This window comes from Carlito syrichta, unplaced genomic scaffold (genome assembly GCF_000164805.1).
Source record: "Carlito syrichta isolate Samal-C Ts95f unplaced genomic scaffold, Tarsius_syrichta-2.0.1 Scaffold304507, whole genome shotgun sequence".
In the NCBI taxonomy this organism is placed as follows: domain Eukaryota; kingdom Metazoa; phylum Chordata; class Mammalia; order Primates; family Tarsiidae; genus Carlito; species Carlito syrichta.
Genome location: NW_007248603.1, coordinates 215,488 through 236,861, shown reverse-complemented (window position 1 = coordinate 236,861; position 21,374 = coordinate 215,488). Strand labels below are relative to the sequence as shown.

The window sequence follows — 21,374 nt, the reverse complement described above, 5'->3', positions numbered from 1 at the left end:
TTTGGAATAGACCTTCACCTCTGAACCTGTTCATTTTTTGACTATTGAATATTTCTTTTTTTTTTTTTGAGACAGGGTCTTGCTCTGTCACCCAGGCTGGAATGCAGTAGCACAATCATAGCTCACTGCAGCCTCCACTTCCTTGGCTCAAGTGATCCTTCCGCGTCAGCCTCTCAAGTAGCTGGGACTACAGGTGTGTGCCCAGCTAATTTTTTAATTTTTTTATAGAGACAAGGTCTCACTGTGTAGCCCAGGCTGGTCTCAAACCCCTGGGCTCAAGCAGACCTTCCACCTCAGCTTTCCAAAGTGTTGTGATTACGGAGTGAGCCACCATACCCAGCCAAATACTTCTTAAGAGATCTAGGAAGCCTAGGAATAAGTGAGCTGGGTGCAGTGTCTCACGCCTGTAATCCCAACACTTTGGGAGGCGGATGCTAGAGGACTGCCTGAGCCCAGAGGTTCGAAACCAGCCCGGGCAACTTGGAGAGACCTCATCTCTACAATATATCAAGAAAAATTAGCTGGACGTGGTGGCACACACCTGTAGTTCCAGCTACTTGGAAGGCTGAGGCAGAAGGATCACCTGAGCCCAGCAGGTCAAAGCTGTGGTAGCCATGAGTGTGCCACTGCACTCCAGCCTGGGTGACAGAGTAAGATTCCAACTCAATAAAAAAAAAAAGAATAAGTGAAAGTAGAATTAAGGAGTAAGGAGTCTGCATGCTGCCTTCACTCCTGGAACTGAAACATGAAGTACTTATGAGGGATGAGGAAAAATATGATATTTTGAAAACAGAAACAAATTAATGACTGTCAGTAAGTTGTACTCTTAGCTAAAGTAGCAAAATCTTTCTGCAACTCATGAAGAATCATGCTGAGTAGCTCTCTTATTCTTCTGACTGTAAATTCACTTTCCTTAGATATTAAAAACTAAATAAATGAACTAAAGTTGGGAGAATGTTTGACTGACAAGTAATGTTGAAGTGTTTGCATTCTTTCTTTTCTTCTCTTTCTCTGGCATCTTCTTTGATACATGCTTTTGTAGGTGCTGCAGATCTCTTCTCAACTTACCTGGCCAGGTGTCGACAGTATCTGTGCAGTGTTCCCGACTCTTTGTGCCTGGAACTTCTAGAAAACATCTTCTCATTGCTTCTCATCACCTCTGCGGACCTTCACCCAGAGCCTCACCTGCCTGAGGACTATGCTGAGGATGATGACATTGAGGGGAAGGGCCCCTTGGGCTTGAGTTCCCCAGCAGAGAGCCCTCAGCACATAGTACAGCCTGAGAGGAAGTCAGAGCAGGGCTCCCTGGGAGCCCCCAGGAGCCCTGCTTATACAGCGCCAAGCTGTCTGAAGGCAGAACCAAAAGACAGTTACCCAGGGCCTCATGGGCACAGCTTTTTGGACCTAAAGCACTTTACTGGTGGTATCAGTGGATTTCTGGCTGATGAATTTGCAATAGGGGCCTTCCTTGGGCTTCTCCAAGAGCAGCTGGATGAGCTCAGCAGCCACGACCCCCCTGAGAAGCCAAAGCAAGAAGACCAGAGCTGCTCAGGAAGCAGAGACAGACTGCAGAGCCGCCTACACCGGTTCTCCAAGGTTCTCTCTGAGGCACAGTGGAGATACAAGGTGGTGACCAGCAACCAGGACTCAGGTGAGACCCTGTCAGGTGAGAGGAGGGAACACAAGCAGTGGGTCCAGCAGGTGGGAAGGGAGAACAATCCCAGGAAGGAGGGCAAGAGCTATACATGGGAGTCACACCACAACTCAGGACAGATCACCAGAGCAGCCAATGTCAGAATACTGGATGAGAGCTCCATGTCTCAAAACCCAGTACTGATCTTCCCCGACCTGTCACCCCAAGAGGTAGGTCAGATCAAAGTGAATCACTCTCTGTGTCCCATTGGGTTTGCTATTTCAGAGGAGCAGCCTTCCCGAAGACACCGGCCTGTTGCCACACGGCACCCCAGTCTCCACCGGGGCCATCGGACAAGAAGGAGCCGGGCGGGTAACCTGAAGAACTCTCTCCCTGTGCCTCATTCCCATGCACCAGGCAAGTGGGGTATTGCCACATGCCTAACATTCTTTAGGAAAAAGCACATGGCCAAAGCAAACCAATAAAAATGCTATAAGATTATCCTAGTCCCGCTACCCCAATGTAATCCTTGTTAAGAGTTTCTCTTCCATCCTTCCAGAAATTATCCATGCAATACAAACATATATATCCTCTTATATGTACAGATGCATCATACTATAAATTGAGACCTTGTTTCACTTATCATTTTAAAGATTGCTTAGTATCCCATTGTCATATATAATTTGTTCAGGGACATTTAAGTTATTTCCCATTTTTTACTATTATAAACAATGCTACAATAAACAATCTTATCCAAATGTCTGTGCATAGGATAAGCTCCTAGGAGTAGAATTGCTAGATCAAAGGTATATACACGTAAAATATAGACAGAGATGACCCAATTGCCTAAAGATGATGAACGAATTTGAATTTCTTTTTCAATTTTTCTGTAAGAGTTAAGATTTATTAAGTGCTCATTGTATGACAGATGCTGCTCTTGGAGTTATATTTGCTAACTTATTTAATCCTCACAATATACTATGAAGTAGGTCTTATTATTTTTTTCCTTTTATTTTTCATTGGCATATAATTATATATATATATATATATATTTTTTTTTTTTTTTTTTTTTTCTTTTTTTGAGTCAAGGTCTCACTCTGTCACCCAGGCTGAAGGGCAGTGGCATCCTCACAGTTCACCACAGCCTGGACCTCCTGGTCTCAGACAATTCTCTTACTTCAGCCTCCCAAGTAGCTGGGACTATAGGCGTGTGCCACCATGACCGGTTAATTTTTTATTTATTTGGTGTAGAGACAGGGTCTCATTGTATTGCCCAGGCTGGTCTCGAACTCCTGGGCTCATGCAATCCTCCTGCCTCAGTCTCTCAAAGTGCTGGGATTACGGGCATGAGCAACTACACCCTGCAAGGGTGATATTTCAACATGTGTATTTAATGTATAATGATCAAATCAGGGTAATTAGCATATCTGTCACCTCAACCATTTATAATTTATTTGTGATGTGAACATTCAGAAACCTCTCTTTTAGGTTTTTGAGAATATACAATAAGCCAGGCTCGGTGGCTCAGCCTGTAATCCCGTGCTTTGGGAGGCTGAAGTGAGTGGATTGCCTGAGCCCGCGGGTTCGAGACCCGCCTGGACAACTTGGCGAGACCTCATCTCTACAATAAATCAAAAATTAGCCGGGCATGGTAGCGCGCGCCTGTAGTTCCAGCTACTTGGAAGGCTGAGGCGGAAGGATCGCCGGAGCCCAGCAGGTCGAGGCTGCGGTGGCCAGGAGCGGCCACTGCACTCCAGTCTGGGCGACAGAGTGAGACTCCGACTCAAAAAAAAAAAAGAGAATATACAATAGATGATAGTTAACCATATTTACCAGCATATACAATAAGCCAGGCTCAGTGGCTCAGCCTATAATCCTGCGCTTTGGGAGGCTGAAGTGAGTGGATTGCCTTCTATCAAGCTATTATTTTGTATTCATTCACCAACCTCTTCCCATCCCCCACCCCCCTATGATTTCTGTTCCTACAAGCTGTACATCATTGCCTATTTGTACATACACTCATCAGCAAGTAGTATTTGATTTTTTTTAATTTTCATCAATATAACTAATATAATGTGCATCATTGCTTTAATATTAATTTTTTGTACTGAATGTCTTTTAATATATTTATTGACCATTTATATAGTCCTGTGAACTACCTAATCATATGTAAGGTCTTCTTTTCTATTGGGTTATCTTTCTTTTTGAAATAGAGAAAGCTCTTTTTTCTTTTTTTCTTTGAGTTGGAGTCTCACTCTGTCGCCCAGTCTAGAGTGCAGGGACACACTCACAGCCACTGCAGCCTTGATCTGCTGGGCTCCTCCACCTTCCAAGTAACCGGAACCACAGGCATGCCCAGCTAATTTTTGATTTATTGTAGAGATGGGGTCTCGCCAAGTTGCACAGGCTGGTCTCAAACCCTGGGCTCAGGCCATCTTCTTGCCCCTGCCTCCCAAAGTGCTGGGATTACAGGCATTAGCCCAACTGAAATCTCTTTATATACATTAAGGAAAATATTTTGTCATTGTGTGCTATAATTTTTTCTCTATTTTGTCATTTGATCCTATTTAGGTTTTTTGGTTTTGGTTTTTTGGGGTTTTTTTGGAGGAGTTCAATACAGGCACATTATACAGGAATATTGCATTTTTAGTTCATCAAAATTTCATTATGACTTTCAATGCTAATCTTTTAAATAACTAACACAGAATCCATGACAGTTTCCTGTGTGCTAAACAATACTAGGTATCTTGAGGGAGGTGAATGAGACATAAACCAGGCCTTTGCCTTCAGAGAATTTGTAATGTACCTGCTTGGATAGTATACATGAAAAGCTTAAACTCACCTGAGACTGTGCCTGAAAATGGAAGAAATCTCTTAGAAGGGACAGAGCCTGGCTTGCAAAACTCAGGGCCACAGATTTCACAAAGGAACTGACTCTTGAACCAAACTCCAAAGAATGAGTAGGCTCTAGCTAAGTGGCAGAAAGAAAGGTGAACATTCCAGGCAGGGTGGGGGAAGCCACGAGAGAGGCCTTTAAAGCCAAGTGGCGAAGGCCCTGAAGCTACTGAGTTCATTGGTTTGGGTCAGAGGCAGAGTTTGCATCCACTTGACCCATCCAGACCAAGAATGCACAGCCCATCATCTCCTGCCTACAGCTCCTTGTAAAGGGCAGCCCATACAATGAATCAAGGGGATTCCCTTGCATGGGACTGATACAGCCCTTGAATGACCATTCTAAGGAATGGGAGCCTCCATTCAAAAGCCCCATTACTTCCAGAAAGCTGATGTTGAGAAGAAGCTTTTCCTCCAGGGCTCTCCATATTGCAGGCTTTGACTGGCCAGAACTTATACTTTGGTTCTTTACCTTTCGAGTATGAGGACACCTTTTTCTATGTCAGAAAATGTTGTGGCCCTTCTTTGCACCCTACTACTTCTCGATCATAATAGCCATTTGCTTATTTTTTTCAGAACATTACCAGTGCTTAGTGAGCAGGTAGTGGTCACTGGCCCCTCAAAGTAACTTGAAAGCTCCTGGGCTCTGAGGCCCACAGGTTGGGAACCACTGGTATAGGCTACTACTACCCGAGTGAACTCTGGGGCCATATTAAACCCATCCTTTGCCTTTTGTCTGTAGGAGCTTACATTTTGCTGTAGAAATAACAGCAGCTGTTGTATGGTGGTCTTAGTGTCCTCGCACTCTAACTACCCAGATCTTGCCTCTCAAGCCAACTTCACAGTTCCTACACAGAAAGGAGACGATGATTGATTTTTCTCTCTTCTTCCTAATAGATGGCCGGGACAGAAATTCTAACCCATCCCTGGAGAGTACAAGTAGTGAACTGAGCACAAGTACTTCAGGTATGCAAATTCCAACCAGCTGCCAACTTCAAGCAGCTTTGCCCTGATGTAGAGTTTTCATGCACTATGGTGTAGAAACCGGGACTGAGCAATCCATGCCTGTGTTCAAGAAGATTGACAGATGGCCAGATAAATTTCAGCTGGGAAGAGGCAAAGGGCTGTTTCATTCTCAATAGAGTGACCCATCAACAGAGAGAAATAGAGAGGAATACCCGAAGAAGGTAGTTGGTACTAACATCTTGCACTAAAAGACAATACGTAGTTTACTCTTCATTTGAGCACAAACTAAGACCCGTTTACAGACCCTTAGAGAAGGACTTTGAGGAGAGAAAAATTTGGTGGGAGATGCAGCAGTATAATACTCCCTCGAGTTCTATCACCTCCCTGGCTCCCCCATGTTCCTGTGTCCCAACAGAAGGAAGTCTGAGCGCTGTGTCTGGGCGGAATGAGCTGGATGGCCATTTGCAGCCCCAACCTCAAAGTTCACTCATCCCCATGATGTTCTCCCCACCTGAGTCACTGCTGGCATCCTGCATCCTCCGTGGAAACTTTGCAGAAGCCCATCAGGTGAGGGGAGCCTAGAATGCTAAGTCAGCCCCTGACTGGCCATAGCCCACTGGACTGCAGGTAAAGAAGATGCATGTGCAGCCGGAACCACCCAGAATACTTGGGGTCCACATCGAGCAGGAGGAGCAGGAGGGAGTTTCCATATGTCCAGGCTCAGTCCTCAGCACTGCAGCTTTAGAGACATTAAATTATGTGTTCTTAACATAAACAGTATTTGAACAAGGCAAAAGAAAATACTCGGTCACAATCCCACTGCTCTGAAACAGTGAAATTTCTGCTTCTTTCCTGTACTCCATCTCTGAACACATACATGTTTTTATATAGTTAAAAACCATGATGTACACAACTTTTTTTTTTTTAGAAGACTTTATTACTTTATTTTTTATTTTAAAGATATGGGGTATAATTCAGGATTAGGTACATAAGTGACCATCGTACAGGTAAAGCTTGATACACTTATTAATGTTATATGCCACCCCCTTCCCCCCTCCCCCACAGTATCCCACTACTGCCAATCCCATTCTTATAGTATTATGATAAATGTTCAGGGTCTGCTAATGAGTGAGTACATGTAGTGCTCAGATATTTGTTTTTATGGTAAATTACTAAGTATTATAGACTCTAATTCCATCCAAGTTGCTTCAAAGTTCATAATTTTGTTTTTATGACTGCATAATATCCTTTTTTCTTTTTTATCCAGTCCACTTTCAATGGGCAGCACAGTTGGTTCCATGTTTTTGCTGTTGTGAATAATGCTGCAATAAACATGCGTGTGCAGGAATCTTTTTTATAGAGTGATTTGAGCTCTTCCAGATATATTCCCGGAAGGGATGTACACAATTTTCAACTATAAATTGAATGCCAGTTCAATATACAAGCTTTATAGGTAGCTAGCAAACTAGAGTACTTGTGTTGTGTAGGGAAAATAGTATGGCATCATAATCAGAAAGACTCTGAACCCCTCTGGGCTTCAATATCCTCCTTTGAAAATCCACGTTAAATATAACACCTGCTTTCCACCTCATGTTAGGAGAAGTATGTACCAGCTGTGAGAAATATAAATATCATGTACTGTTGCTTAAAATTAATAGTATAAAATACTACTCTTCTAATTTTAAAAATGCTCTTGGTATATTTATGATAATTTTATCATGTAGATGAGAATTTTTCTTTCATGTGAGTACATTTGTTGAGGAATAAATCTAGGAGTAATCTAGATGCTAGGATAATTTTTGCTTAACTTCCTCTGATCATTTTAGATCTTATACTTTACTAATATGAATATTTTTATGGACCTTGGGGACAGATAGGGCCCTCCTCACCCTTTCTTATACCCAAATCTAGAGGAAGATGGCTAGGAGTCCTGTGACCCTGACCCTTTACCCCTAAGTGTTCCCTACTTCTCATCATTTCTTTGAGCCTTGATCCTTTTTTCTTTTTTCTTTCTTTCTTTTTTTTTTTTTTAGTCAGGGTTTCACTCTTGCCAGGCTGGAGTGCTACAGTGGCATGATCACATCTCACTACAGCCTCGACCTAGGCTCAGGTGATCCTTCCACCTCAGCCTCCTGAGTAGAGTTGGAGTCCTACCAAGTAGTTGCCCAGGCTGGTCTCCAACTTCTGGGCTCAAGTCCTCACACCTCAATTTCTCAGAGTGCTGGGATTATAGGCGTGAGCCACTGCACTCAGTGCCCCCTCACCCCCTTTTTTTTAACCTGGATACAGAGTAAGTTGTGCAAAGTATAAAAAAAATCAGAAAGTATTAGCAAGAAAATTAAATTTTTTTAACTCTATTGTGTAGGACAACCAATATTAGAGATTTTTTTTACTAATATTTTTCCAAGATATATATGGCTTTTATATAGCTGAAGTCATTTTGAATCTAAAACTTTACATCATGCATTTTTTACATTATGATACAAGCATTTCCCTTATAATTTTGATTTTAGTGACCTCACAATAATCTGGTCAAGTAACTATATTTAGCCATTTCCCTATTTCTCAACATTTAGATTATATTTTTAAACTGTAAGCATGGTAATAAATAGTGCCAATATAGTGCCAATCTTTAGGCATTAAGCCTTTTGAATTATTTTCTTAAAGTTTCTTATAAAAATTACTAGGTCAAAAGATAAAACACTTTTAGCCTTTATAGATTGCCAAAGTGCTTTTCAAAAAAGTTGTGACAGCTGTTAATACCACCCCTGTGGATTTTTTACACTTTGTTATTGTAATAGGTGCAAAATTATATTATTACTTAAATTCTTGGATGACTGGTAAGGGAAAACACAGTCTCATTTTTTTTTGTATGAGTCATATATATTTCCTCTGAAACTGTCCATATCTTTTGCTTATTTTCTCCTGAGGCTTTGGTGGCTTTCTTACTGAATTTTATGAGTTATTTTTCTATCTGATCTCCCCCTCTGACTTCAGTGTACTTCTGACCCTACAAAGCAGACATCTTAGGGCCATAGTCTAAAGGTTGGCAAGATCTCCCTTCTCTAGACATTCCCCAGCCCAGTGGGCCCACCACGGCCCCACATTCCTTTTTCTCCCATGACAGGTGGTGTTCATGTTCAACCTGAAATCCTCACCCAGCTCAGGGGAACTGATGTTTGTGGAGCGCTACCAGGAGGTGATCCAGGAGCTGGCCCAAGTAGAGCACAAGATTGAAAACCAGAACCCAGATGGGGGCAGCAACACCATTCGGAGAACTGGTAGCGGCCGCTCAACCCTGCAGGCCATTGGCAGCGCTGCAGCAGCAGGTCAGGCTTCCTTCTGCCACCACTGGTGATGAGGTGGCTGGGGGATGGGGGAGTGGAGAAAGGGGAGAAAGCACCCAAATCCTAGGCAGAAATCCAAAGCAGTACACCTGCCTTGAAAAACAACAATCTTGACACATTGAGTCATTTTCCAGCTGCACCCAACCTCCCTGACCATGACATTCACATGTCATCCATCTCCTTTAACCTTGTCCTACATGACTTAAACTGGGGATCATGAATGCTGTTTCCATCGTGTGTGTGTGTGTGTGTGTGTGTGTGTGTGTGTGTGTGTGTGTGTGTATTTTATGTGTTTGAGTCAGGGTCTTGCTCTGTCGTCCAGTCTAGAGTGCAGTGGCAGTCATGACTCACTGCAGCCTCAACCTCTTAGGCTCAGGTGATTCTCCCACCTCATTCTTCCAAGTAGCTAGGACTGCAGGCACACATCACTGTGCCTGGCTAATGTTCTAATTTTTTGTAGAGATGAGGTCTCGCTTTGTTGCCTGGTCTGGTCTTGAACTCCTGGGCTCAAGCAATCTTCTCACCTTGGGAAAACTTCAGGAAATGGTTAGGAGTTTATTTCCTTCCTATGTAATTATTCAGGGATAAAAAATATTATTTTACTATTCCTTAAAGTGAAGAAGTTGTGTATTAACATTTACAGGATTGGGACTCACAGGTCTCAATCCTTGACCTTGGGAGCACTGCAAAAAACCTCATCCTTTCATTATTTCTTGGAGATAGATCTTGTCCCGTGTTTTCACATCTCTTACTGGGCTAGGCTCTATATATCAAGTTACCACCACATGTTGCTTCTTATGTCTTCTCCCAGAAATGCTCTAAGCCCATTCACAAGACTACCGACACATCCTTCTTGTTTTTAATGTTCACGTACTCTTATGACATTAAGAGTGGGTTTTTAGCAATGTGTTTTAGCAGTCTTTTCTGATTAGCACACACAACTCCACATCATCCTTCCTCAAGTTCCTCTCAGGTCCTATCTGGAAGAAGTTCTCTCTTGTCTGGACCATTCTGAGTTTCTCTAGTTTGTCCTCTTCTTGCCATTGTTACAGAGTGGGCTGTAACAATAGTGCCAATACACATTGAGGGTATCCTGTGCAGGTGAACCTCAAATGTCTTTAAAAACTAATAAAAGTAGTAGTTAGAATCATTTTAACCCCTCATTTTTTACTCCATGCTGGCTGTCCAGGAATGGTATTTTATTCCATCTCTGATGTGACCGACAAGCTGCTCAGCACCTCTGGAGACCCCATCTCCACGCTCCAGGAGGACTTCTGGATAAGCACTTCTCTGGTGGAGCCTACTGCCCCCCTGAGAGAGGTTCTGGAAGACCTCAGTCCCCCCGCCATGGCTGCATTTGACCTAGCTTGCTGTCATTGCCAACTCTGGAAAACCTGCAAGCAGCTCTTGGAGACAGCCGAGCGGCGTCTGAACAGCAGCCTTGAGAGCCGGGGTAAGTGTGCATCTTTAGCCATATCCCTTAATTCTCAAAGGAGGAGATGGGCTTTCTGAGTGATTTAATAAATTGTGCAAGAAGAAGGTAGTTATTGGGGCTGGGCATTGTGGCTCATACCTATAGTCCCGGCACTTTGGGAGACTGAGGCAGGAGGATTACCTGGGTACAGGAGTTTGATACCAGCCTGAGCAACATAGCAAGACCTTGTCTCCACAAAAAAAATCAAAATATAAGCTGAGCATAGTGGCATATGCCTGTAGTCCCAGTTACTTGGGAGGCTGAGGCAGAAGGGTCACCTGAGCGCAAGAGGTCGAGGCTGCAGTGAGCTGTGATCATGTCATTGCACTCTAGCCTGGGCGACAGAGTGAGACCTCAACTAAAAAAAAGAAAATAAGTAGTTATTGGAAGAGAGAGGACAAGGAAAAAGGATTCTTAAATTTCCTCATGTTCAACCTGATAACATAAATATGGTCTGTTGAGTCTTGCCTTTTTAATAGCTGTAGCAATCTGCAGTCATTTGGGGAAACTCTTTTTCAATTGGTAGATTAATTCAAGGAAGAAATAGACATCCTAAAATGATATAGATGGAATATGAGCCTTTAAAACACATGCCCCCTCTTATTGAACCTCATTTAACCTAGAATTTGGGGCCATCTTGAATTTGTAAACTAGGTGTGAGGGAAAAATCAATGAATCACAGTCGGAGGGATGGTCATACCTTGAGGTTAATGATATCCTAGAAATGTGTATATAGAACTCTCAGAGGAATCAGGTATATGAAGATAGAATCAGGCAAATCTCCACTCCCACCCAGCCTTGATACCTGTACCAAACATTGGAAAAACTGAGCAGCAGGGGAGAAAGGAGCATGTTCTGCCTCTGTAATATGAAGAGAGGAGTTGTGAATAGGTCACAGTATGAATAGCTCCTTGTGTCTGGGATCCCCAAGACCACCTCCAGGTTCAGTGAACTCACAGGACTCAGCATATAGTCATACACACAGCTAAGATGCATTTCAGCAAAAGGATACAAAACAAAATCATCAAAGAACAAAGGCTCATGGGATAAAGTATGAAGGAAACCAGTCACAATCTTCCACAAGTCCTCTCCCTATGGAGCCACACAAGACATGCTCATTCCTCCAGCAATGGGTTGTGCCAACACTGACAAAGTGTTGTTACAGGGAATCTCACCACAGACCCAAGACCCCAGGTTTTTATTGGGATGGTGACAAAGACACCCTCTGCCTAACACCTACCAAATTCTGGACTCCCAACAAGAAAGCAGGTATTCAGCATTCAGCATACATGATACTGTAGAAATAGTTTAGGCCCAGTGAGGCACTCTCATTATTTAGGGAAAGTTTTATATCAGTGTAGGAAACTGTTTACCAGTCAAGTCCATAAACGCCAGCCAAGGACCAACCTTGAAAGAAGGCCTTATAAGGATAGCAATGTCAGGCCTACTGTGTTAACTCCTTTCTATATCTGGCTCCAAATCCTTCTGAGCTGCTGTTAAAATGTCCTTTAATGTCCACATATTGCTTCTAAGAAAGAATACAATGGCTTACACAATACTGTTTTTGTCTAACAATGTGCCTTCCCCCATCTAATACATTCTAAAATGAGAGGAGGTATTATTCAAGCTGTTGATAGCTGAAACCATTTTATATCAATTAATTATGAATCTTTTTAGTACCTACTGTGTCTTCAGATCATCCCAAGTATATGGGGGTATAGGAGGTGTATGAAGAATAATCTCTGTCCATAAAGTTGTCTCTAGTCGTAATCAGAATGTCAAGACATCACTTAAAACAATTAAAGAAGACAGAAAGGGTCCCAGCTCAAATTTGCAACTCAGGGCAGTACCAAGGCAAATCCAATCAGCTTAGGGCAGCAATTCCATAGGACTGCTGGAGATTCTAAATCCACTGCTATTGACAGCAGAGGCATCTTGCCAGAGGTGGTCCTGGAAGCTGGGGTATGGAATAAACCAGGTGTCACCCATTTGGGAACAGCCATATCCCTCCTTAATATTGGAGAAAATAAAATTTCACTTGTAAATACAGGACTGAGTCTCAGTCTCTGAAAAATGCCTTAATTTTTTTGTTTGTTTGTTTTTGCATTCTTTCTTCCTTCATCCATTTCCAGGTCGAAGGTTAGAACATGTGCTTCTCAATGCTGATGGCATTCGAGGTTTTCCAGCTGTTCTTCAGCAAATCAGTAAGATTCTCAACTATCCATTTATGTCAGCCGGACAAACCAAACTGGGTGAGTTGCATTTCCCCCTTTTCTTTCTCCTGGATATGGAACATTATGTGAGTGGCAGGCTTCACTTTGTCTTCCTCACTTGCTTTCCACAGAGAGTATGGAAGACAAGGGAGGAGGCCCTCCCCGGTGCAGTATCACGGAGCTGCTACAGACGTGCTGGCCCAACCTGACGGAGGACTGTGTCACCAGCCACACCACCCTCTCCCAGCAGCTAGATCAGGCCCTTCAGTCGCTGAGAGAGGCACTAGAGCTGCCAGGTACAGGGTCGTCTACGTGGAACAAAGAAGGGCAGAACTGGGCAGAGGAAACCCCTGAGAGTGAGGGAGCACTTTGGAGCAGAGGCATGGGGCTCTGCCTGCCCATTGTTTAGCCAGGGCATATCTCATAACTTCATCACACAATTTCACCTATGTCCCCACCTCTTAATTGAAAGGATGGTGAACACCCTACTAGTTGATACTACATTTTTCTCATTACGAATAAGAGATGTAGCCAGCCTTAGTAAACATTGATCAATTCCCCAAAAGATAAAGCTATTCCACCCCAGAGACACCAAGGTGAAAATTACCCCCAGGGGTAATTTTCTATACTCCAGGCTCAAAGCATCGCCTGGAGTCTCACTGCATCGCCTGGGCTAGAGTGCAATGGCATGCTCATGGCCACCCCAGCATCGACCTGCTGGGCTCAGGCGATCCTTCCACCTCAGCCTTCCGTGTAGCCGGAACCACAGGCGTGTGCTACCATGCCTGGCTAATTTTTTGATTTGTTGTAGAGATGAGGTCTTACCAAGTTGCCTAGACTGTTCTCGAACCCGTGGGCTCAGAGCAACCCCCCTATCTCAGCCTCCGAAAGTGCTTGGATTACAGGGAATTTTTATTTGTTTGTTTTAGTCAGGGTCTTACTCTGTCGCCCAAGCTGGAGTGCAGTGGCATGATCCTGGCTCACCACAGCCTCCAACTCCTGGACTCAAGGGATCCTCCCACTTCAGCAGGGCTATAGGTGCATGCTCCCCATACCTGGCCTTTTGTTGTTGTTGTTTTGTAGAGAAAAGATCTTGCTATGTTGCCCAGGCTGGTCTTGAACTCCTGGCCTCAAGCAAACCTCCTGCCTCAGCCTCCCAAAGTGTTGGGATTACAGGTGTGAGCCACCTCACCCAGCCCCAACTTGAGATTTTATATCTGTCTTACTTATAAGTGCAGGCTATTGGATGTTCCATGCAGTGTATACAAGGCTCAGTTCTCATATTGAGTCAGAAATGGACCCAAAGCTGGGTACACAGACTAAAGCCTGTGTCCCTAATCCTGTCATGCTCCTTGCAGAGCCCAGGAGTCCTCCCCTCTCTTCTCTGGTGGAGCAGGCAGCCCAGAAAGCTCCTGAGGCAGAGACCCACCCTGTGCACACCCAGACTCAGCTCCTCCAGAAGAACCTGGGCAAACAGAGCCCCACAGGTGGCAGACAGACTGACTATGTGGGCACCTTCTTCAGCTACTGCAGCACTCTGGCTGCAGTTCTCCTTCGAAGTCTGAGCTCCGAGCCTGGTGAGTAGCAAGAAAGAGGAAATGGAGTTGTGACTGGCCTGTGAGTGTGCCAGCCAAGGAAGAGGACAGGTGCTTGGTGAAGAGGTATAGCAGTTGCCAAGAACACTGGGCTTATAAGGTTCCTCCTCTTACCCATCTCTGTCTGGTATATTCATCTGTGTGCTTGTGTAGTTATACAGCACATGGAAGTACTGGATAAATTTTCATGTAGGCCAGGTGCAGTGACTCCCAAGTGTGGAAGGCTCACTTGAGCCCAGGAGTTTGAGACCAGCTTGGGCAACATAGTGAGACCACCCCATCTCTAAAAATAAAAATAAAATTTTGTGCAATTAGTAGCATGAAATATCTCTGGTCCATTGTGGATTTGAGGACCCAGCAGAAGAATCAAGTCTGATAGGAGAACCAGATTCTTGAGTCACAGAGCAAGGATACATACACTTCATTCAGGATGAAGAGGGCAGGAGTGAGCTGTCTCTAGACCTGCCCACTGAAGCTTGTTGGGGGTTGGAAGCCTTTAGAGTAGTGGTAAGGTGTGGATAAACTTGTGGTCCAGGTCATGGTGAGAGTACCCTTTACGTGGAATGAATTACCAGAAGGGCTCTTAGCATCTTCATTTTGACACTCTACTTTTAAAAAAAGTTTGTAGAAATGGGGTCTCACTGTGTTGCCCAGGCTGGTCTCAAACTGCTGGTCTCAAGCAATTCTCCTGCCTCAGCCTCACAAAGCACTGGAACTAGAGGCGTGAGCCACCATGTCTAGTCAACGCTGTAGTTTTTAATTGATTCTGGAAAACAGGGCTCTGAAATGTTTCAGTCAGTGGTACAAACAGAAGTCATGTTCTTTATCTTCGCAGATCACGTGGAGGTCAAGGTAGGAAATCCCTTTGTTCTGCTGCAACAGAGCTCTTCCCAACTGGTGTCCCACCTCCTGCTTGAGAGACAAGTTCCCCCAGACAGGTAAGAGTCGCTCCCTGCAAGTTGGCCATGGGCCTCTCTGATTACTTCTTCAAGAATGCCAAGGACTCGGAGGGGTTGTGCTTATGGTCAGCACAGAGAGTGGGGATTTCTTCCAGACTTTGTCCTTAATCTGCAGTAATCTTAAAATTCTATATGCCTTGTTTTTCTTTCTCTCTCAACACCTTTAGCATGTATATTCAGGCATGAAATTAATGGATGACTCTTCACTTTATGGATAGCAAAAATTCAGAATTTGATAACACAATAGTGAGTTAATCTATAGGAAAACAAGTATTCACAGAGATTCTCACAGATCGCTGGTAGGATATAAATTGGTACAGCCCCTGTGGGAAGTCTATTTGTCAATATCTGTTAAAATTCATATGCACTTTGACCTAGCAATTCACATTGGAAAATTCATCCAGCAGATTTATTATGCATATGATAAGTATTGTATGTGCAGAATCATTTCATTACAGCCTACTATGTAATAGCAATAGATCAGAAAACTCCATCATGCCCTAACTGGAAACTAGCTAGCTAGGTTATGTTTCACCCACATAATAGAATACTATGTAGCAGTAAAAAAATAATAATAATAATGAAGGTCCTCTCTGTAGCAGGATATGGACAGGTCTCCCAGGCATTTTATTAAGTGGAAAAGCAAGAGGCAGAGCAGTGTGTCTAATAGATCTCATTTTGTGTTTAAAAAGGGGGTAGGGGTGGACAATTAAGAGCCTTTGTTTCCATGTGCTTGTGTAAGAATGAATAAATTGTATGACTAAACCGGACTGCTCAGCCTGTAATTCCGTGCTTTGGGAGGCTGAGGTGAGTAGATTGCCCTAGCCCACGGGTTCGAGACCCACTGGGCAACTTGGCGAGACCTCATCTCTACAATAAATCAAAAAAAAATATGCCGGGCGTGGTAGCGCGCACCTGTAGTTCCAGCTACTTGGAAGACTGAAGCAGGAGGATCGCCGGAGCCCAGCAGGTCAAGGCTGCGGTGGCCAGGAGCGGCCACTGTACTCCAGTCTGGGCGACGGAGTGAGACTCCAACTCAAAAAAAAAAAATTATATGACTAAGTCACAGTGCCTGTATATTCAGCCCGCATGCCCTCTGTTTTCTCCCCCCAAGGCTGGCTGCCCTTCTGACCCGAGAGAGTCTCAACCTGAGTGTGCCACAGGTCCTTGTCAACTGCTGCTGCGAGCCCCTTGCTCTTTGCCCGTCCTGGCAGAACCAACAGACGTCAGCCCTCCTGACCAGCCTGGGCACCCTGGCCCAGTTGCACGCTTCCCACTGCCTTGACGACCTCCCACTTTCTTCACTGAGCTCCCGCAAGCCAACCGAGACTCCCGCACTAGAAAGAAAGCCTCACGCATCCCTGAGGGATCCATCACCCCCAGCCCTCACCTCCTCAGCCTTGGCCTTCCTTAAGTCCCGCTCAAAGCTCCTGGCCATGATGGCCTGCCTGGGGGCGTCCCCAAGGCTAAAGGTCCCCAAGCCTAGTTTGTCCTGGAAGGAACTCCGCGGCCGCAGAGAGGTGCCTCTGACCACAGAGCAGGTAGCCCGGGAGTGTGAGCGCCTTCTGGAACAGTGCCCCATGCTTGAGGCCTCCCTCCTGGCTGCCTGGGAGCCCCTGCGAGGGTCCACTCAGCAGGGGCAGAGTCTGGCAGCCAGTCTCTGTGGTCAGGCCAGCCTTTCTACTGTCCTCCTGGGTCTACATTCTCCGACTGCCCTGAATGTGCTGACTGAGGCTTTCAAGGAATCCCTCGTGGCCAAAAATTGGTCCCGAGCCCTTCAAATCACTGAAGTGTTCGGGCGGGATGTGGACGATCTGAGTAGCATCAAGGATGCAATCCTGAGCTGCGCTGCGGCATGTGGTGAGCAGAAAGCCATGCCTCCCTCTTCCCCTAGTGGTAATATGTAGCGTTCACACAGTGTCTCATTACATTTAATCCTCACACTAACTCTAGGGAATAGTCCCATCATAATCTCATGTTATTGAGAGGAGACTGAGCTCAGAGAGAATAGGAAATTTGCCCAGAGAGGGAAATAGTGAAGCAGAACTAAGAACCCAAGTCTGTCTGGCTTTAGGATAGGCACTCTTACTTAATAATCAGTATTCTCAATTGTTCATATCACAACATTGTTAAATTCTATAAACTACAAATATCTGAGCCCCTCCCTCAAAGGCCAGATGGGGTTCAGGCAAGTGTTCTCTTTAAAACAAAGTTCGGCGAACTTTTTCTGTAAAAAACTTTATAGGCCATATGGTCTCACCATAACTACTCAGCTCTGCCATTACAGCATGAAAGCAGCCATAGTCAATACCTGAAGGAATGAACATGGCTGTGTTCTAATAAAACTTTATTATAAAAGCAGGTTGTGGGTCTATCTGACAACCCCTCACCAGGAAATGTTGATGGTCACCAGAGTAGAAAGCCAATGAGCTACAACACTCCATTAGGGAGAAAAAGCACTGGTGTACTGTAAGGGGTGACTTTTGGGCAGGAGGCTTGACTGCCCTTCAGAAAGGAAAAATATCTATCCTTGGGAAGGTAGAGAAACCTAATGTGTGGTCTTGATTGCTTCGAGTCTGGTTTTTATATCTCCAAGATCAGATCTGTGAGGTGGGTGTGGAAGAGAGAGAGCTGCTAAATCATGATGACAGAATATCCAGGAAGTGAAACTAGTTTGCCTAAAATAGCTTTCAAGTAGTTATGTGTGGAAATTCAGGGAAAACTAAAGTTCCACTGACAAAGTGAGTCTGAAACAATGTCATACGTGCAGCAGGCCAAAACAGAGAGCATCATCTCTTCTTCTGTCCTTCCTTCCTCCCTCCCTTTCTCCCTCCCCTTCCTTCCCCCTTCTTCCCTCCCTCCTTCCTTTTTTCTTCCTCCCTTCCTTCCTCCCTCCCTCTTTCCTTCTTTCCTTCCTTCCCTCCCTTCCTCTTTTCTTCCTTTCTCCTTCCTTCCCTCCCTCCTTCCTTTGTTCTTCCTCCCTCCCTCTCTTTCCTTCTCTTCTTCCTTCCTCTCTCCCTCTGTTCCTCCTTTCTCCCCCCTCTCTCCTTCCTCCCTTCCTCCCTCTCTCCTTCCTTCCTTCCCTCCCTTCCTCTCTCCCTCCCTCCTTCCTTCCTCACTTCCTTCCTCCTCCCTCTTTTCTTCCTTCCTTCCCCCTCCTTCCCTTCCTTCCCTCCCTCCTTCCTTTTTCTTTCTCCCTCCCTCTTTCCTTCTCTCCTTCCTCCCTCCCTCCCTCTGTCCCTCCTTTCTTCTTCCTACATTTCTCCCTCCCTCTCTCCTTTCTCTCTTCCTCCCTCCCTCCCTCCCTCCTTCTCCTTCCTTCTTCTTTAGGTGCTCTTCAGGTACCAGACTTGCTGCCACTGGGGTCTTTTTTATCTTATAGACAAGGAAGGTTGGCAGTACCTGTTCCCTATGAAGGATGCATCTCTGAGAAGTCGGCTGGCCCTACGATTTGTGGATAGGTGGCCCCTGGAGTCGTGTCTGGAGATCCTGGCCTACTGCATTTCAGACATGGCCATCCCAGAAGGCCTGCAGGGTGAGCTGCAGAGGAAGCTGGCAGAGCTGCATGTATACCAGAAGGTATGGCCCTAGCACAAGAGAAAGAAAACAGGTGTCTCACCCTATGGCCAACTCCTGCTGGTTCTCATGTGATGGAGAATCTTAAAAAATAGAAATGAAAACTTGAGTTTTGCTCTGCATCTGGCTTCTGTTCTTAGGGGAGCAGCCAGGAGGCCTCCTATCTGGTTTCTGTATAGTTACTCCTATAATTTTAAAAGCTTTGCATCGAGGGAAGGTAAAAATAACAACGTTAACATTAGAATGATACTTTACAGTCTATAAAGACTTTTTCAGATATCTATTTGAGCTTTGTGTATGTTTTTGTATATTGTATCTTTTATAAAGATTGTTTTAGGCCAGGCATGGTGGCTTATGCCTGCAATCCCAGCACTTTGGGAGGCCGAGGCAGGAGGATCATTTGAGCCCAGGAGTTCAAGATTTCAAGGCCAGCCTGGGCAACATAGCAAGATCTTATCTCTACAGAAAATTTAGGAAAAAATTAACCAGGTGCAGCAGTACATGCCCGTAGTCCTTACTACTCAGGAGGTTAAAGCAGGTGGATCACCTGAGCTCTGGAGGTCAAGACCATGATAAGCCATGATCATACCACTGCACTCCAGCCTGGGTGACAGAGTGAGAGCCTGTCTTAAAAAAAAAGATTGTTTTAAATTTCAGCTAAATTTCAAGAGCCATTTTGCAAGAATGCATGAAAGTGCCAATTTCAAAAGTAGAAGATTCTTGTGGGATGTGTTATATTGAAGCTCAGGAGGCTTAGGGAGACCAATTTAGGAGGCACAGCTATACAACAAGTATAAAACGTACTAATTTTCCCACATATCCTTGGAACAGAACAGAGTCCAGAGCCCACCAGGGAAAGTGAAAACGGTAGATTCAAAGGGTTTTTGTGGTTTTTTTTTCATTCTTCCTCAGTAGTTTTCATGTAGTGCTAAAATCCTACATGACAGTTGACCCCACAGAGCATTCAAGCCAGAAGACGCTCTGGGGTGGAGTTCTGAGATAGAGGCTCATGGGACCCCAGAAAGCTAAACAACATGTGAAGCATCGGAGCCTCTGAGGATCGTCCTTGCCATGGGAAGCCCCAATCCTGGAATCCCTTTCAGCCATTGCTCCCTGATTGTATTTCCTGGATAGGATCATTCTTCTGTCTAAATAATCTCTGCCCCATTTGCTCTCTTTTTCCCCTCTCTGGCAGTTTCTGACAGCTTGACTTTGGGGCAGAGATCTAGGGATGGCCATCCCTGGACATCCCAACAACTTGTTCGGGGAAGGAGAACTACAGCGTGATTTGATGGATTTTTCTCTCTCTCCTTAGATTCTGGGTTTGCAGGATCCCCCAGTGTGGTGTGACTGGCAGACCCTGAGGAGCTGCTGTGTTGAGGAACCATCAATGGTCATGAACCTGATTCTAGAAGCACAGGTACCACTTTCCTGGTTGATATCCCCCTTCATCTGCCATTCAGGTTGCAACTCCTTACCTGGTCGTGTAGACAACGTTTTATATATCAATGTCCACATTTCTTTCACATCCACACCACATACTTTTTTCTTATATTTTTTCACAATTTTTATTGTGAAATTTGTCGACATGCAGTAAGTATAGAGAATAATACAATCAGCACCTTTGTACTCTCACTCTTGTGTTCCTAGGTGAGGTTTTCTACATGTGTACACTAGGTTCGGAATGTATGCCTAGAAGTGGAATTGCTGAGTCATTGGGCACAAGTGTCCTCACCTTTACTGGGATGTTACCAAATTGCTCTTCAAATGGGCTGTCACCATTATATTCCTGTTCACAGTTCCCATTGCTCCATAACCTCACCAACTTTGTATATTGTTCAACTTTTTACTTTTTGCTATAGGATGGTATCTTTTCATTGTTTTAATTTACATTTCCATGATTACTAAAGAATGTGAATGTCTTTTCATGTGTTTATTGGTCATTTGAGCACTATATAGAGTTTTATTTTCCTTTCATTTCTTTTTTTCTTTTTTTCTTTGTTTTTTTTAGACACAAAGTCTTGCTTTGTCACCCAGGCTGAGTGCAGTGGTGTGATCACTGCAACCTCTAACCCCTGGGCTCAAGCAATACCTCTACCAAGTAATTGAAACTACAGGTGCATGCCACCACGCCCAGCTAATGTTTTTAAATTATTTTTTGTAGAGACAGTGTCTCACTGTGTTGTCCAGGCTGGTCTTGAGCTCCTGGCCTCAAGCAATTCTCCTGTCTCAGCCTCTCAAAGTGCTGCAATTACAGACATGAGCCATTATGCCTGGCCTATCTACCTTTTAAGAAGCAGATATACCATAGTTCAAAATGAAGATACTCATTCATTCATTCAGGAAACATTTATTGCATGCCTGTTTTTGCCAGTCACTGTCTCTAGATGGTGGTGAAACAAAGATAGTTAATCTTAATCCTTGTCCTGGAACAGCTCACATTTTGGGGAGGGGGGTGATGTGAGATGCATCCCTAGGTGACAGCAGCCTAATATATCAAGTGACAGAAGTAAGCCCAGGTTGCGAGAACACACAGGGTGCCTAATATTGCCTGAGAAACAAGGAAGCATCCTGAAGAAGGCAGCCCGGCAGAGTTGTGGGCAGGGCATTCCAGGTACCATCCTGTGGGAATATTTGGACAAAGACCTGGGAATTACATTCTCTGAAACTTCATCCACAGTTCACCAATTCGGGTTGGGGGGCAGTGAGAGGGAGGATG

The 21,374-nt window shown here is 44.6% G+C and overlaps 1 protein-coding gene across 1 annotated transcript in view; it reads left to right on the top strand.

The window, feature by feature from the left end:
* ZFYVE26 (zinc finger FYVE-type containing 26) overlaps window positions 1-21,374 on the top strand; it is a 74,076-nt gene that overhangs the window by 17,218 nt on the left and 35,484 nt on the right. The window contains exons 11-23 of the mRNA XM_008060068.2: window positions 1,043-1,651; window positions 1,919-2,005; window positions 5,423-5,491; window positions 5,907-6,058; window positions 8,619-8,820; window positions 10,028-10,291; window positions 12,445-12,564; window positions 12,657-12,821; window positions 13,884-14,102; window positions 14,956-15,058; window positions 16,194-16,939; window positions 18,462-18,658; window positions 19,971-20,075. Of these exons, the coding sequence (XP_008058259.1) occupies window positions 1,043-1,651; window positions 1,919-2,005; window positions 5,423-5,491; window positions 5,907-6,058; window positions 8,619-8,820; window positions 10,028-10,291; window positions 12,445-12,564; window positions 12,657-12,821; window positions 13,884-14,102; window positions 14,956-15,058; window positions 16,194-16,939; window positions 18,462-18,658; window positions 19,971-20,075 (3,038 nt within the window). The remainder of the gene's footprint in view (window positions 1-1,042; window positions 1,652-1,918; window positions 2,006-5,422; window positions 5,492-5,906; window positions 6,059-8,618; window positions 8,821-10,027; window positions 10,292-12,444; window positions 12,565-12,656; window positions 12,822-13,883; window positions 14,103-14,955; window positions 15,059-16,193; window positions 16,940-18,461; window positions 18,659-19,970; window positions 20,076-21,374) is intronic.